At 35.8% G+C, this 24,635-nt stretch overlaps 1 protein-coding gene across 5 annotated transcripts in view; it reads left to right on the top strand.

The window, feature by feature from the left end:
* Window positions 1-24,635, top strand: part of NEK1 (NIMA related kinase 1) — a 43,982-nt gene that overhangs the window by 6,936 nt on the left and 12,411 nt on the right. For 3 of the 5 annotated variants that reach the window (XM_066548266.1, XM_066548268.1, XM_066548267.1), the window contains 18 exons: window positions 24-107; window positions 515-582; window positions 705-791; window positions 1,864-1,918; window positions 3,316-3,516; window positions 5,954-6,014; window positions 7,620-7,777; window positions 10,038-10,097; window positions 10,238-10,285; window positions 10,378-10,449; window positions 13,422-13,603; window positions 13,686-13,817; window positions 17,113-17,215; window positions 20,171-20,254; window positions 20,791-20,874; window positions 21,370-21,462; window positions 22,497-22,592; window positions 23,084-23,257. In XM_066548266.1, coding sequence (XP_066404363.1) covers window positions 24-107; window positions 515-582; window positions 705-791; window positions 1,864-1,918; window positions 3,316-3,516; window positions 5,954-6,014; window positions 7,620-7,777; window positions 10,038-10,097; window positions 10,238-10,285; window positions 10,378-10,449; window positions 13,422-13,603; window positions 13,686-13,817; window positions 17,113-17,215; window positions 20,171-20,254; window positions 20,791-20,874; window positions 21,370-21,462; window positions 22,497-22,592; window positions 23,084-23,257 — 1,842 coding nt within the window. Of the gene's footprint in view, window positions 1-23; window positions 108-514; window positions 583-704; window positions 792-850; window positions 880-1,863; window positions 1,919-3,315; window positions 3,517-5,953; window positions 6,015-7,619; window positions 7,778-10,037; window positions 10,098-10,237; window positions 10,286-10,377; window positions 10,450-13,421; window positions 13,604-13,685; window positions 13,818-17,112; window positions 17,216-20,170; window positions 20,255-20,790; window positions 20,875-21,369; window positions 21,463-22,496; window positions 22,593-23,083; window positions 23,258-24,635 lie in introns of those variants that run through there. The other 2 variants (XM_066548269.1, XM_066548270.1) reach the window with 2 other exon arrangements.

Genomic DNA, 24,635 nt, shown 5'->3' with positions numbered 1-24,635 from the left:
GTTGCATTTTCTTTTATTAATAGATTCTGGATTGGTTTGTACAAATCTGTTTAGCACTAAAACACATACATGATAGAAAAATCTTGCATCGGGACATAAAGTCACAGGTATGTAGGTGGCTATTTTTCAACTGAATTGTCTTTCAAAGTGATTGCATTCATATCTTCCTAGTTTGTTTATGGAAACATTTCTAATACTGGAAACCTTTCTTCAGTCTGCTGGAGATTTATGTATTTGTACAAACAGATGAGGCTATTAGATGAAGCTACAGGTGTTACTCATGTATTTATGTGTGGGGAAAGAGAAGATTATGTTTGATAGTGTGAAGTAGTGTTTTTTCATATTAATAAAGTAGGAGTTATATAAGTCTGGTGTTCCATAGCAGTAAGTAACAATGACTTCAGGGGGATTAAATGGTAAAAAACTTTCTTCTTCTCAAAACATGTAGAGAACAAAAAGTGTGCAATTGTATGAATATTTTAATTAACAGACTTTTTAACATTTCTATGTCAAGAATATATTTTTAACCAAAGATGGAACAATACAGCTGGGAGATTTCGGAATTGCCAGAGTTCTGAACAGGTAACTCCTTTTTGATATGGTTTTTCCTCTCACTTAATTTAAATTGCTTTGATCAAGGAAAACACAACCTGTGCACTTCATATGAGTTAACCAGTTAACATCCATCTTTATTTTTCTCTCAGTACTGCAGAGCTGGCACGCACTTGCATAGGAACACCGTACTATTTGTCGCCTGAAATATGTCAGAACAAGCCTTACAACAATAAAAGGTACTAGTAAGGATTTTATTAAACATCTTTAGTAAAAAGAAAAAAAGAAGCTCTTTTAGGAATTTAAAGCTGTTCTAGTCAAATGATGGTGAGCATCTATTAGTTTGTCTCTTACCCAAGTACGTACTGAGCTTCACTGTAGAGGTTGTACCTCTACAGGTAGGTCTGAAGTAGAAAGCAATATCATGGAGAGATGACTTAGCTTAATGCTCCAAGCTCTAGATCTAGTTGTGTTCTTAATTGTGGCTCTACTTTTGCCTGTCTGCACAGTGGTTGTACTGCCTTTGTTTATGCACTAACAAGGAGAAACTCTCTTTAAGGATGAAACACAGCAATTTGATTATCTGCACACGTGATGTGCATACAGGGGTGGCTCAGCTTGCTCCAGACACCTCGTTTACACCTTTGCTGCCCTAGCAGCAGCCTGTGCCTGGTAACAGTGTCCCCATTGTAATTAAATGGTAATAATTAAATGTTAATAATTAAATGTTAGTAAGTTACCCTTCCACAGTACCAAGTGGTTGCATTCATTGCTGTGAGTGCCTTATTATCGTTTCCATTAATTTCTTAAGAGACAAAAATTGTTACAATTACTTCCCCTTAATTTGTTCTACATGGGGTTTATTATCCAATGGTGTTCTAACCAAATCCTGTAATGAATGATGGTAAGTGTAGTTGATGCTAAACAGAATAAATTGACTTGAGAATTGTGTTTGCTGAATTAAGTGATGAAGGTTTTTTGGATTTTGTTTGTTTAATTACAAGACCTCAGGGAAATGTATGTATCTAAACAAAAAAAAGCCTTGTCCATATTTTGTCTGATTTCTGTGGCTGAGATGGTTCTAAATCAGAAGCCAAAATAGCATAATCTGATTTTCAAGATGGCCTTATTTTGGTTGATGAATTAGTTTGGGGATTTTTGTTTCCTTAGGGTTTTGCAGGGTCAAAGAAGTCCATAGAGGGGAGCTTGTGCATACTCAAAAATCCACCCTTTTCCTCTTCGGAGATACAAGTTAACTGGCAATGTTAACCTAGAACTAAGTGTTAAAATAATGTGTTCTCTTTGATTTAGTGATATCTGGGCCCTTGGTTGTGTTCTCTATGAAATGTGTACACTTAAACATGCGGTGAGTAGAAACTTTGTGTCCATAAAAGAATAGTGATTTCAAATAGAATTTATTTCTGATGTCATGCAGATTTATTTTAGTTGATGAAATGCTTTCATGGTAGCTGTTTGAAAGTTACCTTCAGCATTTTCATCTCCACTTTCTGTGCCAAGCAACACTTTTCATTGATGTTTTGCTCCATGCCAGTCTCTCAGCTGTGTTGGCACTTTTGTTTTTAATGGATTGTATTAGCTGAAAAACTTGTTAGGTGTTATAATAAAGGATACTAGGAATAGTGGGGGCATTTGTAGGGTTTTTTGTTTGGTTGGTTTGGGGATTTTGTTGGTGGTGGTGTTGTTGTTGTTTGGGATTTTTGGTTGGTTAGGTTAGGTTTTATTCCAAAAAAGCTTGAATTCATTGAAAGCTTCATTGAAAATCTGAATTTGTATTCTGCTTTTTTGCGGATGGATTAATGTATTTCTGTTTAGAACAGAAATAGTGCTTACAAAAAGCTCCCAATGTGGAAGAGTTGCCTTTTTCCAGTTTTTTTGGTTTTTTTCTTCTATCTATGTGTGTTATAGTTTGAAGAGTATGTCTTCATCATCCATTTTTCAGTTATGAAGGGAAGAAAATGTTTGGGGTTTTTTCTGTCCTTTCCACAGACTTTTTTGTGGATTTTGTTTTGTTTGGAGCTTGTTAGTAGCTGTTTTTGTTAAAAGAAAAAGATTGTAACAACATGAAAATGGAAAGAACTATTTTCAAGGGATAAGGATTTCATTTCATTTCAAGCTTTTGTAATTTCTTCTTGCTTGATCTTTTATGTGGCAGTACTGCTGACAGTGTTTAATTTCGGAGAGTCGATGTCAACAATTTGTTTTCTGTAAGCTGGGTAATACATATTGTTTTCTTTTTATTGTACAAAGGAATTGAAATGGTGCTCTCTGTTACCTGAGATTAAACTGAAGTCTGAGCATTCCCTTGGATTTCACTCTGAATAAGTGTGAACCTCACATTCTCTAATTTGTAATGGGGGGTTGCTAAAAAAGGCAGAAGGCATGTTGTGGTTCAAAGCCTTTGGAAGAGGAGATCAAGCAGATAATTATTTTTTCCTTAGTTATATATCATTGTCAGTCTAGATCTGGAGGCAAGTAATTACTTGATAGCAACATTATGTCTCCATAGTATGAAGTACCTGTATTGTGATGTATTTTTAATTAGAATTTTAATTTGGATACATGGCAACAGATTATTTTGAACTGCTGGTGTTGACCCTGGAAATGCGTGTGTTGCCTTGAAAATGTGTGTGTTGAGGCAAAGGAAGGTGCACGCTGTTAGCTTGGTTTCCTCATCATCTGTATGTGCAGCCTTGCATGAGGACAGGTGATAAGAGTAACTGTTCTGTTCCTTGTGTGATACAGTTTGAAGCCGGTAACATGAAGAACTTGGTCCTGAAGATAATCTCTGGGCCTTTTCCTCCTGTTTCTATGCATTACTCCTACGACCTACGTAATCTGCTGTCACAGCTATTTAAAAGGAATCCCAGGAATAGACCATCAGTAAACTCCATATTGGAGAAAAACTTTATAGCCAAACGGGTTGAAAAATTTCTCACACCAGAGGTATGGAGTCAGTTTGAATTCTAACTTTGCTAATAAAAACATCATAGGACTTTCCTTTTTCTTTATCTTAATGTTAGTATATTACATTGAAAACTAGAGTAATAGTTTTCCCTAGAATAGTTTTCTTATAGACAGGGTCAGTTGAGGAAAAACTAGTTTTACAATGGACTGTAAAGAAAAGTCTCAAATTATTAAGTGTTTTGTAGTTTCCATAAGTAAATCCAGTGATATTTTCTGAAGTGCATTGTTTTGTGTGTTTTTCTATAGCATGAGGAATCACTACTGAGATGATTTTTTAGATATGTATCTTTTCATAAAATGCTGCTGTCAATTATTTCAGCATTGTTGCTGTATAGAATCTCTTGAATCTATTTTTTGTTTGTAATTTGGAATGGCCTGAGGGCCTGCTGTGGAAAATAATGGTAAGTAAAATAATCTTTGAATTTCTTGAGGTTTAAATGTATCATGTGTATGTACCTTCAAAGAAGTTGCTTCCTATTCTGTTTAAAATCTATTCATATAATTTTATATCTAATAATGTCATTTTAATATGAATCTAGTCAAAAGAGATCAAGATTAACAAGTGAATAATAGTACTGGTATGAGGTAAATAAATATAGAAGAGAAAGGACATGGAGGAAGTGCAGTATAAATAATTCTAATGGATTCTAACTCAAAACTAAAGAAATGTCTTGAAAAGGCTATATATAATTTGAATTTCTGTGTTGAAATAGACTTTCAGCTGACTTCAGATTGAAGTCCCAAAGAAAGGTAAAATTCAGCAATCTTTACAGATAAGTTTGTTCTAACATTTACAACAGTAATAGTTTGATCTGGTCTTGTTTCCAGTAGCTGGAATGGATATGAAATTTTTATTTGGAGTTAGTCAGTCAAAGTATAATTAGTAATAGGCTGTGTCTATCTCCAGATGGTGATACTAATTTGTCCTAGATGGAGTATGAATACTTAGATGCAATTTTTCCAACTGTACTACTGCTGTGTGTGGCTTAGAAGTGTTATCTAATATTTGAAACAACCAAAAAAAACCCCACACAGAAAGCACCTTTTACGAAATGTATCAGTCTGGTACATTCATATTCAGCAGGAGGTGGTCATTCTGTGATACAGCTGTAATGCTTATTTTATTGCAGTATCATCCATGGCTAGTGCTGTTGTCCTCTGTTTTCCTTAGTCTAAGCTTAAAAATTATTTCATAGTTGACATCTTCAGGATGTTGCAACTGTTGCTGAAATCCCATTTTTAAATATCGGGAAATCAGTCTTCCAGTTTTATGTAAATTCTTTCTTTATCTTCATAGTTACTAAGTTGGATTAAAGAGCAGATCTAAATTAGCATCAATTTTTAAAAAGGAGAGGGGGCACTTTGGAAGATACTAAAGAGTCAGGTTTCTTTTCTGTCAGTAAAGGTGTTATCGTGGAAACATCATAATTCAGTTGCTACAGCTTACCACTCAAATAAAAGCTTCAAGACCATTACTAAGAAACTGTAGGAAACTGTGTGCCTTCTGGTTTACAAAATCTTTGATGCCAGACTCTCCAGATTAAAAATTTGTTTTGCCATTATGTGCAGAGCCCTAAGTTCTGCATTTTGGTTCTTGTTTTGGGGTTTTTTTTAAGCTTTAACTCCTCAGCATTGTAACTGACTGGTACAAATCAAAGGAATCTCAGTAGTTCAAGATTCTGTGAAGACCATTCCTGAACTGACACTTTTCATTTATCCTTGCTGCTCTTCCTTGAATACTTTTCACTTCTACTATATAGATTTTGAGGTGTTTGGTTCAGAACTACCTACAGTATTTAAGATGATGGCCTATTAATATTTGAATATTCTTTGTCTTGTCTCAAATTTTTCACCTCAGTAGGACTGCTTTCCATATTTTATTATTCTAATTTTATATGCCTTACAGCACACCATATGTGTTTTTCCAGATACCCACATATGTGGTCATCTTCCCATCTTGAAAAGGATAGCAACACTTTAAAACTGCAAACATTTTTAAAGAACTATTTTTTGACACTAGCTCTATGAGAAATTGAGATGAACTTTGGCAGCTACTCAGAAATCTAAAATTAATTATGCATAAAAATTGTGTTGATGCTCACATTAACTTTTTTCCTAGATTCTTAGCTAGCTCATAAATGAGATAACATGTGCCACCCAGAAGTCAGGCTAAATTGCTTTTTAAAATTACTTGAGTAATTATGCCAAAAATGTTTGAAAATACTCCAGCTCCATATTGGTAATACTAGATTCAAGTAATACTAGATTCAATGCATAGAGTTGAGTATTTATTTTTGTGTAATTTACAGTAAATGCTCTTACTTAGATGCTTACTGCTAATGGCATGCTTGTCTGAAAATGAGTTATTCCTAGCTTTGGTCACAAGTACTATTGACTAATTCTTCCACTTGCTTAGCTTATTGCAGAAGAATTCAGTCACAAAATTTTCCACAAGTTTGGACCACATGCTTCACCAGGTAAGTTGATGTCTACACTACTTTTCCTTTCAGCTCTGTCAAGATCATGTATGTAGCTTTGTTCTTTTACTAGGTTTTTTTTTTTGTGTGTGCTCTCATACCTGACTGTAGGATTTTCAGGAAAAAGGAGAGAAGAAGGAAGTTTCTCCCCTCCCCTGGGGAGCTGGACATATCTTGGGTACAAATGATGCAAATACAAGCTATGGGCCTGTAATTTAAGGAGACAGTGTAGACTGCAAATAATGGAACTAATTCATATGCGATGATTGTATGACTTATTTTTATCCCTTAGTAATGAAAAATGGCTAATGAGAAGTATGATTTCTTCCAAAAAAATGTGGATGCTTCATTAGAGATTCTAAGCTAAAGCCCTGGCTTCAGTCTAATTCAGTAAAATTTCTGCTAGTGTTAACAAAGATTAATTCTGTCAAGATGGTGTTACTTCATTTTACTGCATTAGTTTGCCTTTTTTTTCCCCTATATTTCCTTCCCAGGTATTTTATTTCCCTGTAATTATCTGATGCTCTGGCAAGGGCTTTGGTATCTTTTGATAGTGTTGCTGACCTCCTATTCCGTGGTAAGAGAGCCCTGCTAACCCAGAATCAAACCCACAATATTGGTGTATGTTCAGGAACTCTATGGGGAAAGCAATATCCCTGAAGGCCATTGAAGCTCTTTTAGAACTCATCTTCTATGAGTGACATTAGCATTCCAGGTTTCAGTTCAGTGTTGTTAGTGGAGAAGGGCCTGTCTCTCCATTCCATTAGGAGACCTCTTCCCTGTGTACATGAGCACTGTGCAGTTAAATAAGGCAGCTGAATGAAGTGTCTGTTATACAGCTTGAAGGATTAAGTAAAAGCACAGGAATTGTTTTCTTCTATTTCTTATCAAATATTAAATTTAGACAAGCTAATACATCAGGTTATGTGAATGAAGTGTTAGTGATTTGTTACAGGTTCGGGAGAATGCCCACACACACCAAACCCGAGACCCAGCTGTGACTGCAGAGCAAGTTTGCTTTTATTGCTAGCAGTAGCAAATAATACATACCAACCCCTGATTCCTGCAAAGCCACTGGGCAGGCAAAGGACATGGAGAGCATGGGGCTCATGCAGGGGGCAGGCAGGCAGTGCACCTTCAGGGCATCCCCTGGATCCACAGTGTGCATCCAATCCTTGTCACCCCTCCAACCCAGACCCACACCTCAAGGCTTCTCCTCAGGAGTGGAATTTTTCCAGCTACAGCACGTGAGATGAGGCCAGAGTGGCTCGTGATCCCACCTCCATGCTAACAACAGCTCCATTGTGCATTGCTCCTCTCTCACAGATTAAGTTCCCACTGATGGACCAATGCATTGTTTCTTTTTCAAGGGTCAAGTTCCCACCAGTTACACATTAAAGTTTTCCTTATTGTCTTGTGGATGTGCACAACAGCAGACCAAATATTGCAGGGCCTCAGACACAACTTTGGTCCCTGACACATGGTTCACCCATTTTTCTCTAGTTTTGCTTTCTAAGACTTTGGGAAAGGGAAATACCATACACTGGCCAGCCTGGGTAGCTCAAAACCAGGGTTTTTTTATTGTGGGGTTTTTCTTCTTTTCAGCTCAAAGACCAGTTCAAGAACCAACACTGACTTCAGTTGTACCAGCTCAGAAAATTACCAAACCTGCTGCAAAATATGGAGTGCCTTTAACTATCAGGAAGTCTTGTGGTGCACCTAAAAAGCCTAATGAGAAGAAGCCATTGACTAAAATTAGACAGGTAAGAAGCTAAGTTAGTTAAATTGAGCTGGTTTGTTCATACCTTATTTAAATACTATGCCTTCCTTTTCAAAATGTCTTGGTATGTGGACATGCCTCATCCACCTGCAGAGAAAGTAGAACTAGTAGTTTAAATGCTTGGCTTGCTTCATTATTGATTGTTTGTTTAGTTGGTTTTAATATAATTTTTGTGAACTCCTAATTAGGCTTGGGTTTTAATTCCAAGGCTGAATTACATTTGTGTGTTTTCATTTGCTTTGTTGGTGTTAACCACTCATAGAATATTGGAAGCCTGTCAGGTATACCAAGATCATTGACACTGGAACCTTTGCATCTTTTTTCTTTGTTCCAAAATAATTTCAAATTTTTTTAAAAGTAGGCAAACTTTTTCTAGCCATTTTACAAAGTGTTATTAGGCAGAGAAACTGTGTAATTGAAAGAGAAGTTTCCCAGATGTAATTTCATGAACTAATGAGAAAGTTTTCTGTATACTGTCATAGAGTACTACTAATATTTCTTTCTGTTGTCTTCTTTGTATTCCTGATTACATAAAACTTTTATTTTCTCTCTTTATTCCATTAATTACTGCATAGTCAAGAGTTGTTTTTGCTGCAGCTAGTTTTGAGCTATATGCACATGCCAGACAACTAGAACCAAGAGGCTGCTGCTTCAGCAAGAGAACTAGTTGAGATTTTCCTCTGAATAAGTAACATGGTTGTTGTTGTGGGGTTTATTTTGGTTGTTTTGGTTTTTTTTCCTTCTCCCATGGCACTCCAGGGAACATAGCACTAAGACCTCTATCCATCTGTGGAAGTTGTTGGTGGATAGAAAATTATCCTGGAGATCCAAATTATCTGTGAAGTTCAACAGTTATGAGAGGTTTAGAGAGAAGCTCAGTGATCACACAAGCCTTGTTGGGTCTTGAAACACAGTTTGAAAAAGCAAGAAAGGGAGAGTGCAGACTTCTTGTGTGTCCTTATGAAATCACAAGGTTTATGTGTTTTAAGGCTTGGTTGCAAAGCCATCTATGGGTCTTTGTCATGGGTTTCACCAGCCAACACTTACCCAACTTACCCTGAGACTTAATGTGGCAGGGGAGAGACTGAGGAAGTACCCTCTTCCCACTTGGAAGGAATCAGTAATGCTATTTTAGGACAGTCTTTTTGTGAGCTGTACCTAGTGATGATACCCCATAAGATGCAGGATAGAAACAGTGGCTACAACTTAGAATATAAATTTTATTCTCTGAGTCTGAGCTTGCAGCTCTTAGCTGGCTTTTCAGAGGAGCGTGTAACAATTGTCTCCTTTAATTAGTAATACTACATTAATATTATGTTATTACAAGTCTCTAAAGGTTTCCAACATCTGCAATATTTGATTTTAAATTATCCATTTGACAGGATTGCATGTTGTCAAAAGAAAGTGCTGTGAAGCTCTGTGTGTTCTAGTATGGTCAGAAAAAAAAGCTTTAAAAGTAATGATGGCTTTTTTAAGATTAGAGTAAACAGCACATTTTGTTAACTATAGCTGCCTCTTTAACAGGTATTCAGTGGTGACTGTGTTGTCATAGGTAACAAGAACCTTGGTTAGAGTTGGAACCAATGAAGTATCAAGCAAAAAACCACCAGGATAACCTTCCAAATAAGAGAATCTTAATATCTAGACCCCCTCAAAGAGTTTCTATTAAGAAAGCATTGTAATGAAGAGTGATACTACCAGAGAAGAAACATTAAGACAAAACAGATTTAAAAATCATTGCCTTCAGGTTTTGAAGAACTTTTAGTACAGGATGAACAAGTACCCCTATATCCTAGCAGTGCTTTTCACTTCAAACCTCCTGAATATCAAGTATTTTAAACCCCAGTTAGTGCACACTCAGTTGTGACTTAAGAATATGTTTTCTGATGGAATTTTTCTCTCATTCTGGCATCATGCTGTCTAATTTGAAGTTTCACCTTTTATGCAGGCATTTCCAACCCCACTGATGAAAATTATTCCAGTAGAAAAAAGGAGCAAAAATGTTTGGGGTATCATGAAATCATCTGTTTTCAAACTGAGCAAAAGCCAAGTCCACAGAAAGAATGACAAAATACAACTTTCAAACCTTTCCTCGTCATCTTTTTTGCCAAACATTATATAGCAGTGATTTCGTTTTTTCTTTAATCTTCATGGACAGCAATTGGATCAATAACCCATCTTGACAGAGACTTGACAGAGTAATGGCTCAGTAATAAATACCAAATTATATGCTTATTTTTCAGGAACCTTCAAAAAAGAAAAGGTTAGAATTGCCTGAAAAAGAAAAACGCCAGAGAGAGCAGGTAGACAAGAGTCTTCAGATTTTTCTTTATTCCCCCATAGAAATTTTCATGAAATACCTTGTGGTGTGGTGTGTTGTGTAAGAACATGCAGTAGTTTCATTTCCCAGTTCCTTAACATGTTTAATCCTTACACATTGCAGATCAGTTTACCGAAGGCAGATGAAATGAGAAGATTGGAAAAAGAAAGGGTAAAATATGTTTAAAATGTGTTAAGAGTGAAGTTCAATTTTTACTTAGTGGTTCCTTGAATTTTGTTTTCCTGTATTGTTTTCTCCTTCAGATGGAACGAATAAACAGAGCCAGGGAACAAGGATGGAGGAATGTGCTTGGTTCAGGTGGAAGTGGTGTTAAGGTTGGCAGCAGATGCAGAAATGTGGTGCAGTGTGTTCCCCCCACCTTTGATTGTATGAAATGGTCTTCTCTTTTCAGAAGGATTTGCTCTTGGAGGTCAACTCTTGAGACTGTCCATTATAAATCTGTGGATAATTTGAGATAGACTGTAACAGCTCCTCCCTGGCCTTTTGGAGATTACATGCAATTTTCATTTTTAATGTTTCTAAATTTCTGAATCTCTTCTCTTTCTGCTAGTAATGGTTTTTTATGCACCACTTTCTTATTTCTACACCTGCTTTTGCTACTTTCCTGTGCTGAGTGTATGCATGAGCAGCTTCTTTCACATTCAAGTTTGTTCTTAAGTTTTTTTTTTCCCAGGTTTTCATATTATAGTAATGGACCTCTTTCCCAATATTAAACACTTGTTTCTAAACATTCCTTGTAATTTAGCAACGTGTTTCTATATATCAATAAGGTGTTCAGGAGGGGAGTAAAAATTTCTGAGTAAATCTAATTATTTTTAATGCAGTGTGCTGTTTAGCCATTCACTTTGAACATAATTTAATCTGATTCCCATGACTGTTTCCTTTTCCCTATTTGGGCATGTCATAGTTTTGTGGAAATATAACTGTCCTGGAAAGTAGTCTCATCAATTTAGTTATTATAAGGGTCTGGGTACCAGACAGAGCCAGTGCAGGAATTTAAGTAGTACTATGGTAAGTCTATCTGACAATAGAAAGTGGATTGAAACACAGGGATTTGTTGTGGTGAAAATACTGGGCATAAACATGTTCAGTAGGGTTTTTGTAAGCAAGCTTTGAGCAATAAAGTCAGAATGGATAGAGGTTTTATTACTATTCTCTGTACAAAAATGAGGAATATACAAACACCAACCAGGTTTCATATTTAATAGACAGTAGCTGCCTATTAAATATTTCCTTTCAAAATAGATACATCTTTGGATGTGTGCCACACATCATATAAGTAAAGCTTAAATATAAACACAAACTTAAGCACACTAGACTTTAAAAACTACAAAGTGCTGATTTAATGGAAAAATAAAAGGAAAAATGTAATTTGCTTCCTATGTTGTCCTCCTCTCCTTCAAGATCAAGCTGGCGGGCACCAGTACAAGCTCCTGTACAACATGGTATGCATGCATCCTCACATTTGGACGAGAGCTGCGTGTGTTCCTGAACACAGAGTTCCTGTTAACTCAGAGTTTTACTGTGAACATATGAGCTGTTCTGTTGTAGCTCCAGATGCATTGTTAGCTGTATTCTCGGTTATCTAGGGAAACTGAGGCCAGTGAGTGTGTTTGTTTTCACCAAGTGTCATTGGTGTAAAACATCTTGGTAGGTGGAAAAATCATTGAGATGTCTTCTTCAAATTGGATAGTTGAGTGCAAATCATACTACAGGCTGCTAGTTTGCCATCATTTCAGGTTTATACTATTATAATATTCTTGACTTAATTATCTTTTTCCTTTCTCTCGCATGCAAGGAGTATATCCAGCAACTCGCTGACAGTGCCGTTGAATTGCATTGGTCAAGCTTTCCAGTAACATAAGCCATACAACCTCTTACAAAGGCACAACAGTCATGCACTGCATGATTCTGCACTCTTTTATTTTTGGTCTGATTGCTGGCACCTGTTTCTGAGGAAGAGTAGAGAAAGACGTGGCATGTGTTTGGCTTTGGGTTTGTGATTCTAGCAGGTGCTGTAACTTTTCTCTAGACTGTTGATGAGTGCCTGCTTCATATCATTTGCCTGGAGAATGATGATCATTCTCTAGAATTTCTTTAGATTTTGGAAACTGAACTCTAGTAATGATACATGAAACCTTGAATAGTGTCTAAAGTTAAGACTTATCCCTCATTTGTAGAAATCATAGTCTTGTATAGTTATTTTCATTCAGACCAACAGTCTACCTGCATATTTGTTTGAATGCCTAGATAAAGCCTTGATTTAGTACTCTCATTTGGATTATGGGGAGCCATTGATGCTACTGAACAACTGAAACTCAGAATGTGAGATAAATTCCATTGTCAGATATAGTGTCTTCAAGAACTTCTAAACAGGCAGTCTTAAACCTGTCACATCTGTACTCACCTTCTGAATTTATATTAAATACTTCAGACCACTCTGGAAGGTAGATTGACACTGTTGGTGAAACAAATTCCATAGATTTACTACCATGGGCTATTTGACTGCTTCCCCCAGGCATAAAGGAAACATTTTTATGCACGTGCTGACAACCTTAACCTTGTTTTGCCAGTTTCACATTTTCTGCATCCATCCTTGGCTATTACTGTACACAGCTGCTTGAAACATTTTTTTTTTTTCATTATTTTCACTTGAAATTTCTGCAGGAATTCTACTACTTTGACAATTACATATAATTTGCACAAAGCAGTGCCTTGTGGTAGGTGTTCTCCTGGTCTGAACTTTAGTAGAGAAGCATCTCAAGTCTAGTGATGGAAATTAAGTGATAGGCTGGGTGGCAATGGGGGTTCTCAGATAAATCTGCACATAGTGCCATTCAGCAAACTTAAAACTGTGCTCAACTTTTTCCAGCTTCATGAAAAAAAATGTGTGTTTGGCTATAAGTCACTTGTTACTACTTCAGTTGGAATGTATCACTTTTTTTTGCTAAAACTTTGATTTTGGCCATGTAATATTATCTATCTCTGTTTACACTTCAATGGAGTCATTTTCAGTGACTTCCAAAACGTGTGAGAGGTGACTCATGTATAACTGTACTATTTTTAAAGGAAGCTAAAGTGGTGTTTTATTCTGGACTCCTAATAAAAAAAAAAATTATCTATCTTGTAATTTGTTAAAATAGGAGCATGCCAGGGATAAAACTAGGACCAATTTATAATTGTTGCAGAATATGTTAGTATTATTACTTTGCTGAAGAGTTAAAAATTGGAAGAGCCTATTAAAAGCAGTATTTGTGATTTCCACCCGACCCCTTTTGGCTTCCAGGCACCATATTATGTCGGTGGAGGTGGTGTTGGTCCTTTTCCTGTGTCTTCCAGAGGACGCTATGAACACTATCATGCTATTTTTGACCAGATGCAACAGCAAAAGGAAAATGTCTTCAGAATAGCTGAAGAGAGGGAAGCCAAGTTGAGAGCTAAACTACAAGACCGAGGAGTTGTTGAAAGGTATGGCTACCTTCCATTAGAAGCTACATGTGTTCTGCTTTAGATGAAAGTAATGAAAGTTACTGTACGTATTTATCTACAGAGGAATTCCACCTGGAACACGTCCAGGAGTTCCTAAGGGATCTGCAGGTCATCACCATTTACCCGATGTTGGTGCAGTTAGGAAAAAAGTGAAAAGATTGAAGGAGGTGTCTAAACAAGCCAATGCAAACAGGTTGGACTATGATAATCTGTGAATCTGTCCCTCCATGTTAGATTCTTGTTCTGTGTCTGGTTTCATTTAGTAGTTGAGCATGTCTCAGAATCACTTCTATTCATTGGTATTGTGCTGTCTGTTTGTGTGTTAGACCCTCACAGACCACAATTCTTTTAGAGCCAATGGAGATCTTGACTTTTCCAATAATGGAAAAAATAGTTTACTAAGCAATTGTACCTAAAGTAGATTTCAGACAAAATTGTTGGCTTCATGTGGTTGCAGATAACAACATAAGCCTCCTCCTTTGCTTTGTTCATGGTTTGACTTTTTGTGTTACCTGACAAGATGCTTCTTCCTCCCATCATCTTATTCTTCCTGCCTTCTGTGCACCTAAGTGTCTGTAGTATTGCAAAGCATCTAGAATGATCCCAGAATTGTTGGTGGAAAACTTCTAGGAGCTTTCTTCACTGAGATGTGAATGCCAGGTGTTGTAATGGTGTGCAACCTCTAATTTGGTATTCAAATAGTGAATTAGAAGACCTGAGTCTAATTACTGTAAATAGGGTGTTTTTATATATAAAAAGATTGTAAGCAAGTACTGATTTTCTTTTTAATGTTTTCACTCTTTCAAATAGCTTCTTCAAAAATTATTTGCTCTCCTTTAGATCTCATAATATTGCCCAAGGAACTCTGTTTGCGGCTGTGACTAGGAAATGGGAAAATACCATTTTCTTGGAAGTTTAGTACTGTGAACATTACTAACTGACTTTCCTAGAGGCACAAATTTTCTCCTTTATTATTTAAACTTCTGCAGAGCCAATCATGTGTTCCATGGAGGAAGAAATAAATGAAGTTAATGTGAGAAAAAGGAAGTGGCCAAAGAAACCATTTATTCTTGTAAACTAAATTAATTCAATTTTATGTTCTAATACAATATGTATTTGCAATTATAGGTTTTTTGCTAATTTAAAATTTGCAGGAATAACATCGTGCTTAACATTGATATTACAGTTCTGAAAGCTCTGAGGTATATTTTATGTTCCCTATAGTAGCAGGTTGGACTGTTGTGAGGTAATTAAAATTCTACCTGGTACAACCCAATACTGGAAGGCCTCTTTTGCCAGCAGTAGTTAAATGTATTTCCTCCTCTGTTTATTCTCAGTGCTTTGCACAAAGCACACAGTCCCCAACTCTTGCTTAGATTAGGAAGCAGTTTGACTCGTACATTTGAAAATATTAGATTATATTTGTCTGTACCTGGATAAACTGTTTTAAATGTTTTAAAATTGAGAGAAACTATAGCAGAGTACTGCAGATTATAAATAACTCAGACTGGGAAGAGAAACCAATTCAGCATTTCTCAAATACATGAATTCGGAAGCACTCAATGAAAACACTGTCCAGAAGTTTCAAAATAGGTAGAGATTTGGGTTTTTTCTCTTTATAAACTGGATTACTGTTAGCTGTAAATTGAGGTGCTATTTCTTAGCCTCTTAAGTGTGTTAAGAATTTGTAGGTTACCTAGAAGCAATTTTATTATCATAGCCAGGCTAGCTGTATTTCCATCCTGGACTTAATTCTTCCTGCTGAAGGCAAATGATCATGATATTCTGCTCAAAGAAAGAATTTAAATTACAAGAACTTTGTTAAAGATAGTCAATTTAGGGCATATATTGAAGAAGCTGAGAAATCTTCAAGTTGAAGTCTTTCATTGTACTACCAATTTTGTAAAGCTAAATATATTCAGTGTCAACAGTCTTGAAAAACTGTCTCAGGCAGAAGTGAAGCCCAGAAGAAATCTAGTTGAAATGTTTTAGGAAAATGAGTTGCTCATCTTTGGAGTAAGAAAAACCATTTTTATAAAATTTTGAGCTAAGCTGTTCCCTGTGAATTTGGTTTGAGACAAATAGGACTGTCTTGGTATGGGTATTTTTGGAAAGACCTCTCCTCCAACACTGTAAGGTTCATGATGTGTGGCAGACTTCAGCTGCATGACAGGGCTTTGCTCAGATTTCATATCCACCAATTGAGTTCATATGTAGTTAAAAGGTAGAGTAAAAATCTTTTGGTGAATCAGGTATGTGTACACAAGGATTGGCAAGTGTTTGTTTCTTTACCAGTAACACCTGTGTGGATTGTCTTGCCTTTTTAGAGCAGTGTTTGTTTTATTGTATCAAAGTGGTTTTATCTCTGGCTTCCTTTTAATGAATTATAGCATCTGGAAAAAAATTCATTTCCTTTTTGATTGGGGTGTGAAGGGTCAAAATAATAAAATGGGAGTATTTTAATTAGTGTGCTAATTATTTATGAATTACTAGAGCTTCCTGTATTGCAAAAGGATTCTTTCTTTAAGTGCTTCAGTCTAATGGGTTATTGCTGTCAGCATATTCCAGTTTCTTCCTGACTGTTGCCAAACCCCCAATTGTCCCCAGTTAAAGGAGGCTCAGGGAACCTTGGAAAGGCCTTATCATTCTACCAGTTGTAGAATATCTTAAACCATTTCTCAGTGTTTTGGTTTTATTTTAGTACTTAACTTCTCTGGGTCTACTTCTGACGAATTTGTCAGAATCTGGTTTCTCTATGATGTTATAAATGTACTCATAGAGTTGCAGGATGCTCAGTTATGGTAAACTAAATGTAGCCTTCTTGTCTTCCCAAGCAGGTCCCTGACCTGGGGTGAAACTTGTCAAAAAACAATCATCTTGTTACGGCTAATTCTAGGGTAGGAAAATTCCTTCATGGACCCTTTGAAAACAAACAAAAAATATCCCCCAAGATTCTCTAAAAGGAATTGCGAGAACACTGAGCACTGTAGTAATTCCCTATGTGGTAGAAACTCTTACTGCAAATATAGGACAGTCTTGAAAGGCTGTCACAGTATTGACCTTACTGATTGGCTTGTGTGATGAGTTCTTGCTCATCTCTGAAGGGAAATCTTGAAGGAATCTTCTTTTTCACAAATCATAACAGTAATGAGACACTTCCAGAAACAATCATACCAAGACTGTGTTTTTGACATTCATTTTTCTTTCAATGACAAGGATCTGGAAGGACAACAATACAGTGGTTTGGATTAATTTTTTTAATAGTTCTTCTCACTTTTACTAAACCTGTTTTCCTCCATTTTGTGCAAGTGTGACTTGTATTTTGGCTGATGAAAGGCATTTTTTGAAGATGTCTTACTCATATAAAGTTACTTTTTTCCCCTGCGTGTTCTAGTTAGAATAAGTGCGGGGGGGAGGACAGTGGGGGTGGTGGTGTTTACAGTGTCATATTTCAGAGACTTTCATCTTGCTGTGTTGAAATTACTCAGGCAAAAAGGATGGATAGCTGCAGATAGAGCAAAGCAAGTTGAAGAATTCTGGCAACGAAAGAGAGAAGCCATGGAAAACAAAGCTCGAGCTCAGGGACACATGGTATGAAATCTGGTCTTCCTGTGTGTATTACTGTTTCAGCATGCTTTGTGAGTCTTTGAAGTAGCATCATAAGTGAAATGCTGACTAAATATTTTCCTTAAGTGTTGAAAAAAACAGAGAGAATGGGAGATAAGTTTTCTGCATTTTCTTGCTAATTTTATTGAAATGTAACATAATCATGTAGTACATTTCTCATTACTTCAAGCTTATTAACAAATTATCTTTGTTTGAACGTGTCTAACTTGCTATTGTCAATTTTAGAAGATTCATTTACATTCTTTTTCTGTTTGTACTTTAGAGTTTTGGTTAAAATTAAACTTCATATTATACAGTAGCTTGAACCAAAAATGAAGTTTGATTAAACTGATACAGCTAATGATCAGACATAGTGGTACATGCTAGGGAAACACATTCTGCTTATTGAAAAGGTATTATAAATTCATCCATATCTTTCAATGTTGAATCTTGTAGAACCTTTACTCTTTAGAAATTAAGTACAAGATAGTATCATAAAATGATCTTTATGCTTATGGTTCTAAATTCACTATTCCTTTAGGAAGTTTGTTTAAAATATATATTGGAAATGACTATGTATTTTGATAACAAGGAGGGTTTTACTTTTTGAGTGCTTCTCCACACTATTCATGTGCAATTCAGTGAGAATATCTTAGTCAGCTGCTGAAATTGAACTGACTGTGCTGGAGTAGCAGTGAGATGAGACCAACAGCAGATCTATAGCAGCATCTCCTGAGTTATACCTGATAATCAGATTATGATTTAAAGCCAGGTCTTAATGTCAGGGATTATTTCACTTAGAGTGAGCAAATTTTAGGTGCTTTGATTCACTGCTTTCATGGCAAAGTATCCTTAGATTAGTATATATGTTGTAAAATGAGTCTTCCTCTCTAAAACTATGGTTCTGTTTTTTAAAACCTTCAAGACCAGTAAATAATTTTGAAAAAAAAAATGAGCAATTCTTGTGACTACCTCTTCTTGGGCAAGTTGTTTTTAGTACCATTCCCTCTTGGAAAGTTGTTAGCAGTACCAGTACTGCTTCCATTTTGTTCTTGATTTTGTTCGCATTGATATGAATTTATGAGATCAGTTAATTTAAGATACCCAACTATTCGTGTTACTGTTTTTCAGTTTTCTCTTACGTGTTCAATGAGCCTAAATGTTTTAATCTTAGATGGTTCCCATAATAAAACAGGGAGGTTACTGAACAGTTAAAGTAACTTCCAGATGTTTAAGACTTATAACTTGAAGTCAGAGTACCAAGTCCTTTACTGGATTTGTCATTGAAAGTGGAATTTATCAACAGCTTCCTTCTATTTGTGCAGGAAATTAATTTGACTAGCTGGCAGTTGTTCTCATATAGGGATGGGACTCTTGTTTGGACTATGTTGATCTGAAAGGAGAAATCATCAGCTAATAGTCAGCCTTTTGTCTGATGACTGGCACTAATTTACCCAGCTTCTATAAAATATAATTGCTGTCAATTTTAATTTTCAACTGACAGTCTAAATTTGACTCAGTAGTTGAGTTGATGGTACTTACAGACATCTGTTTTTTAAGACAGCTGCTGACCTAATTTGCTACTTCACTGTAGCTGTGTGGCATTGCAAAACATGAGTCCTGGTCTTTGAAAATTTAATGTAGCAGATGAGTAAAATAAACAATCTACAAAGAAAATCAGTTCTCAAAAATCTTGCTTCCAGTTTCTTTCTTAAGAGCAGTGATATAAATCACCATCAGTGATGGAAATACCTAAAATAACTTCAATGCTAGAACCAAGAACAAGGAAATTCCTTCAATAGTGCCAGTAAGCTTTTGTAACGCTCAGGAACATGTATTAAAAAGTTAAAAATAAAACCAAATATTTTCTGAAAAGATGAATATGGAAAATATTCTTTTACATTTGGTATGGCTTAATGCTCAAGCTGAAACCAGCATTCATGGGGCCTTTATGAATGTATAGGAACTACTCTTCCACAAAATTCCTTAATTTGTTTTCTGATCCCCTGGTTGCTAAACCACTGAAGTGCAGTAGTGTGCCATTTCCTTGAGCTATTAATTTTTCTCAATCTGAGAGATTATTTAACCAGAATATTTGGATTCAGTCAATAACCTCACTGGACTATTTACTTACTGATGGTTCTCTACCCACAAGCTTGAGAAGGCCAAAGTCCCAGGCATTTTATGAGGCAGAAGGTCTATCATATGTTTGTGTGCTTGCTGTCTTTATTGTATGTGGCACTAACAAATCAAGGAATTTTTAACCTGTTCAGAAAAAAAAGTGTTATGTCATTAGTAAAATAATTAAAGTATTATTGATTTTAATCCAAGCAGAAAACATGAAGTCAAATGATTCTTGTACTGTTCTATATAGAACTTTCTTAAAGGTTGAAATCCTTTTGTTGACAAGTCACAGAGTACATCACATGAACCAAGTCTATACACTGCATGTGTATTAGACATTTAGCACAGCTTGTTGGGTGTAATGAGTGCATTTAAGCGCTGTTTTAGATTTTTGAGTCATCATTGTTAAAAAAGCTTAATCTAAGAACGTAAAAAGATTCCACGTTCTATTTTAGGCTTAATTCAGCAATGGCAGAAATCCCAACGCTGTGCCACCATTTTTATATAATCCAGATGTAGAAAACTCATACCCATCACAATTTAGGTTTTCTAACCTAAAGTTTCTATGAGAAAATCAGAATTGAAGGGAGACAGCAACTATATTCTTAGAGCTCTTATCTCTCTCTTTGGCTGCTCAGAATTTTTAGTTACTGCTGTCATATGTTTCATGGAAGTGAAAAAGGTTTATTGGTTAACTATAGAACATCTGCAGATCTTTGATGGATTTGGTTTCTTATAAGTGAACCGTTATTGGATAAAGCAGATAATTTTACTGCCCCAGCCACCTTAAATTTGATACCATTAAATGGTAAACAGGGTACACTGCAAAACCTGGCAGATACCTATGGAGGCAGGTCCATTTCTGCAAGAGGAAGGAAATCCAGAAACAAGGAGGAAGAGGTATGCTTGCTGCATGTTTGCCACTTTGCTCATCACAAAAATAGCACTATTTTGACCTTAACTGTGCCCAGTTTCCCTGCATGGTTCCATCTGTGTAACAAAATTAAAGGACGTTCTTAATTTTTAGGAAATAATTTACTGTTAATGTGCTAAAGTTTGGGTGTGCTTAATTGTTTTTGTTTTTAAAATAATCAAAATAATAGTTGCTTACTTCAATCTTTCTCAGAGAGGTTCTAGAATTTGATACACATAGGTGTAGCTATATCCTAATCCTCTTGTGATAAATGCAACCTTTCCTAGCTTTCAGTAATGTAAAATGTAGTTATAATTAATACTGATAAACATACATTCCAATTTTCTATATTTTAATTACATGAGAATTTTTCTGGAGATAGTATATGCTGCTGAAGTGATAACAATAATGTTGTGGGGTGGTTCGCTCATTTTATTTCTTTGTGGTATCTGATATATTTTAAGTTAACCTTACTGGAGAGAGTTTCCATAGAGCTGAAATTTGTTTCATTTCTTTGTGTTAGGAATATTTGGCAAGATTGAGACAGATCCGGCTACAAAACTTTAATGAACGTCAACAGATTAGAGCAAAACTTCGTGGTGATAAGGTTGGTTTAAAAACAATCTTCAATACTTATGGAAGTTGAGTGTGAGGTGTGTTCCTTTACCCCTGGTGGAAGACTTTTGTTTTAGGCAGTTTTATATAGACATATATTTTAGACAGTATATATTGGGAAAAAAACCTGGAATTCTAGAGCATCAAACCTTTCTTGTATCCTCACCTGCAGAACATGGAGCAGTGATGAGGGGTAGTAGGTAAGAGCCCAGCATTGTAGGCTACTTTCCTTTGCAATAAGAAGCACATTACTTTTTTCCTGACTTATTAAAGCTTCACATCTTTTAAAACCAATCCTCCCTGAAAAACCAAACAAATAAAACCCCCGCTGATCTCAGAGATGAAGCTCTGTTCAAGTAAACATTGCATTTAAGCAAGGAGTCAGTGAAACTGACCCATGTCAGTCATATAGTCAGTTAAAACATTCTGACTAGGCACTCATATCACTCAGTGTTTAAATACATGCACTGATGATAATTCCATGAAGACTTTCACTTTGCAGAGTGAAGCTGCCAGTTCTGATGGACAGGACTCTAGTGAGGAAGCAGAGCTGAAACGCAAGAAGATAGAATCACAGAAGGTAAGCATGGAGTGGGAGGAGATGGAAGTTACTGTTGTCAAATATGCTTTATATCTCATGAATTTTCTTGTATTTCATCTTGCTATTAATAGTTTGTACAAGGGGAATGGGGGGAGTTTAACAGTATAGAGCAAACAACTGTGTTCAGCTGCTTTATCTTGGTAATTTTAAAACATGCTGAGACATAGTGTAGTCCATGCTTACAAGTCAAGGATTTTCTGTATCCCACTCTTTGAGATTTATCTCTAGGGTAGCTTTAGTCCTAATGGCAATTTGGTATAACTAAAATCACATTTTGACACTGAAAGGGTAAGGGAGAGGTACCTTAGACAACACCTTTATTTTAGTTTAAGAATAAAGGGAGGCAAAACTCCTTAAATGGGCTGACATGGGTTGTGTGTGGATTGGAATGTGAGTTATAAAACCATGTGATGAATTACATTTAAAACAAACACATTTCATAGAAATACAGTGTTTGATTAGAACTTTATTCCATGTGGCGGTTTTAAATCAATAACTGGTTCACAACACTATACATAGCAACTATTGCTCTTATCTATTCTATGAAGTTCCCCCCACCATCGGCAAAGTGCAGTGTAAAAACAAGCTAACCCTATGCCTAACCTAAAACTCGAAGTGAAACAGCAAGTGAAGCTTTTTGTGTATGAGTAAGTTGGTAAAATTTAAACATAATATTTAATATTTTTTGATTAATGCATTTGTCTTCAAAGATAATTTTAAGTAGAGTTTCTAATTTTACATTAGTCTCTTTAAGATTACTATGTATACTAAAAATAGAACCATGCAAATCAAGAACTGCAATTAAATTTTGAGGAGCTGCCATTATTTCAACATAGATGATCAGTTATTATACATATGGTGTGGTGATTTTGTCAGTGGAGTCCTCCTTTCATAGTCTATACAGTACTGAGAGAAAAGGAGATGAGGATTCCAAGAATATTCCTTCTTAAAATGTTCCATGAAATAGGCTGCTGATGATTTTAAGTTGATCTTTTTTTGCTTGTTTACTGTAGGCCCAAGCAAATGCTCGTGCAGCAGTTCTGAAGGAACAGTTGGAGCGAAAGAGAAAGGAAGCATATGAAAGAGAGAAAAGAGCCTGGGAAGAACATGTAAGAAAATAAATCTGTTACATGCAGTCAAAGTATGTAGGGCCATATCTTTGTATAAATAAAATCCTATACTGTGATTTTTCAAGACAAGTAGTTCTGAAATTGGAGAGAGTATCCTGTGTCAGTCAGAATTCCCTAATTAGAAGCCTAATCTTAGGTATGCTTGCAGGGAGACTTCTGAACATCCTACCTAAGAATCATTAGGATTATCCCAATTATTTGATTAATTGTCTGTTAATGACCAAAACTTATTTTATTTTCTTTTACTTGTGTGTGCTATGGAACAAGTCCAACTAGTAATATTGTGAATAGAAAAAGTAGGATATGAAGCTGGCAAACTGGCATACAGTGGGCAGTTGTCCTTTGTATGAATGTGTGGCATTATTATCCTTCTGTAAGGATTACATGAGCCTAATTGATAATACTGTGTTTAATGTGTAAAGTCCTGAAGTAGATTTTTGATTTAACTTTTTTTAATTGCATCTATACAGCTGATTGCAAAAGGGGTAAAGAATCCTAATGTGCCTTTTCATGTGGAAGCTACAGAACATAGTCCTATGAATGGACTACAAGAGCCTGGAGCAGCTCTTCCTAAGCCACAACTTCCAGTGAAGCCTGGTGTACCTGTCATCTCCATGACTTCTGCTTTGAAGGAAGTGGGTGTGGTAAGTACTTTTGCAAACAGGGTAAAATGAATGGAAAGGCAATAAATACTGACTGGAAAGAGAATGTTTAGAGAAAATGTATAGGTTAGCTAGAAAAAAATTGTTAAGGATGTTTGTTCCTTCTAATTAGGGAAAAGAAATTTTAAAAAAATATAAAAAGAAACCAAATCTTGAAAGCTGTTGAAAACACGTCTGTATGCTGAAACTGAAATTCATGTTCTGAGCAAAATAGCTTATGATGAGCCCTAGGTGGCAGCTTCCATTTTGATCAGGGCAGTTATGTTCAGTTGAACAAGAGATCAACTTCCAGCATTTTCATCAGCCCCTTGAAGAGAAGAGTTAATGAGTTGGTTACTTGGTGGAAGTGAGCAGATAAATTTTGAATGATAGGACTATGTTATATTAATGATTGTTTTCAGTGAGCTTGAAAGTGCTGAATATTACAGAGAAGACAAAGCTTAAGATTCTTGAATGTGTTAGTGCTGTCTCTTCTTGTTGTCTAAAAGAGTATCCTAATTTCTGTTCTGCATGTTCTCGGTCCTGATATTGTAAAAACTTATATGTTTACCTCAACTGCTTTATGTTACAATTGTGAAGCTGAGCACACGAGTGTAATTTAGAATTACAATTGTACAATTTAAATTTTTAACACAATCAGTGTTAATTTGATTGCTAGCTTTTGTACATATGCCTAAGCTCTTTGTAAATTTCAGTGTAGTGTGGTACTTCATACTGTATTCAACCCTGAAGGCTATAGCTGTGGGAATAGAGTGAAACTTACACTAAAGAATATATTTAAAATATAAAATGTTATACCCTGAAAGATGTCAGTTGATAGCTGGAAAAATAAATCATATTTTGGACAAATACTTAAATCATATTTTTTAATAAATCGTATTTTTTCCACATGGACGGTTTGTCTCACAGTAATGCAAGACAGTGACTATAACAGACTAAAAAATAGCACACAGAGCAATTTGAGTTGGAGAATACAAGCCTTGTACACAGATTATAAATTCTACATTTTGCCTTCAGTATGTAGTTTGCTTATTTACATACCACTAAATTTGTCTCTTTTCCCTTCTGTTTTTTCTTCATAAATTATCCTTGACTCTGTGCTTGCCACTTTTTTGGTTTGATTGTAGAATTTGTAGTATAGGAATTCGGTGTTATCTTGCTGTAGAGGTCGTATCTGGCTTTATCTCTACATGTTTCATTCTCTAAAATCTCATTTGTCTGTTTAAATTGAGTGATTCACTTGCTCATCGCTTTTAGATAGTGATTGGTTCAAAGATGGAAGGTGCCCTTGAAATTGTGTCTTTGGGACAGAATAAAGCAGAATAATCAAGCATTCTGTTTCAGTCTACCTGCAGTTGTC

This window comes from Molothrus aeneus, chromosome 4, assembly GCF_037042795.1.
Source record: "Molothrus aeneus isolate 106 chromosome 4, BPBGC_Maene_1.0, whole genome shotgun sequence".
Lineage (NCBI taxonomy): Eukaryota > Metazoa > Chordata > Aves > Passeriformes > Icteridae > Molothrus > Molothrus aeneus.
The sequence above is the reverse complement of the archived record's forward strand: the minus strand, read 5'-3'. Positions and strand labels throughout refer to the sequence as shown.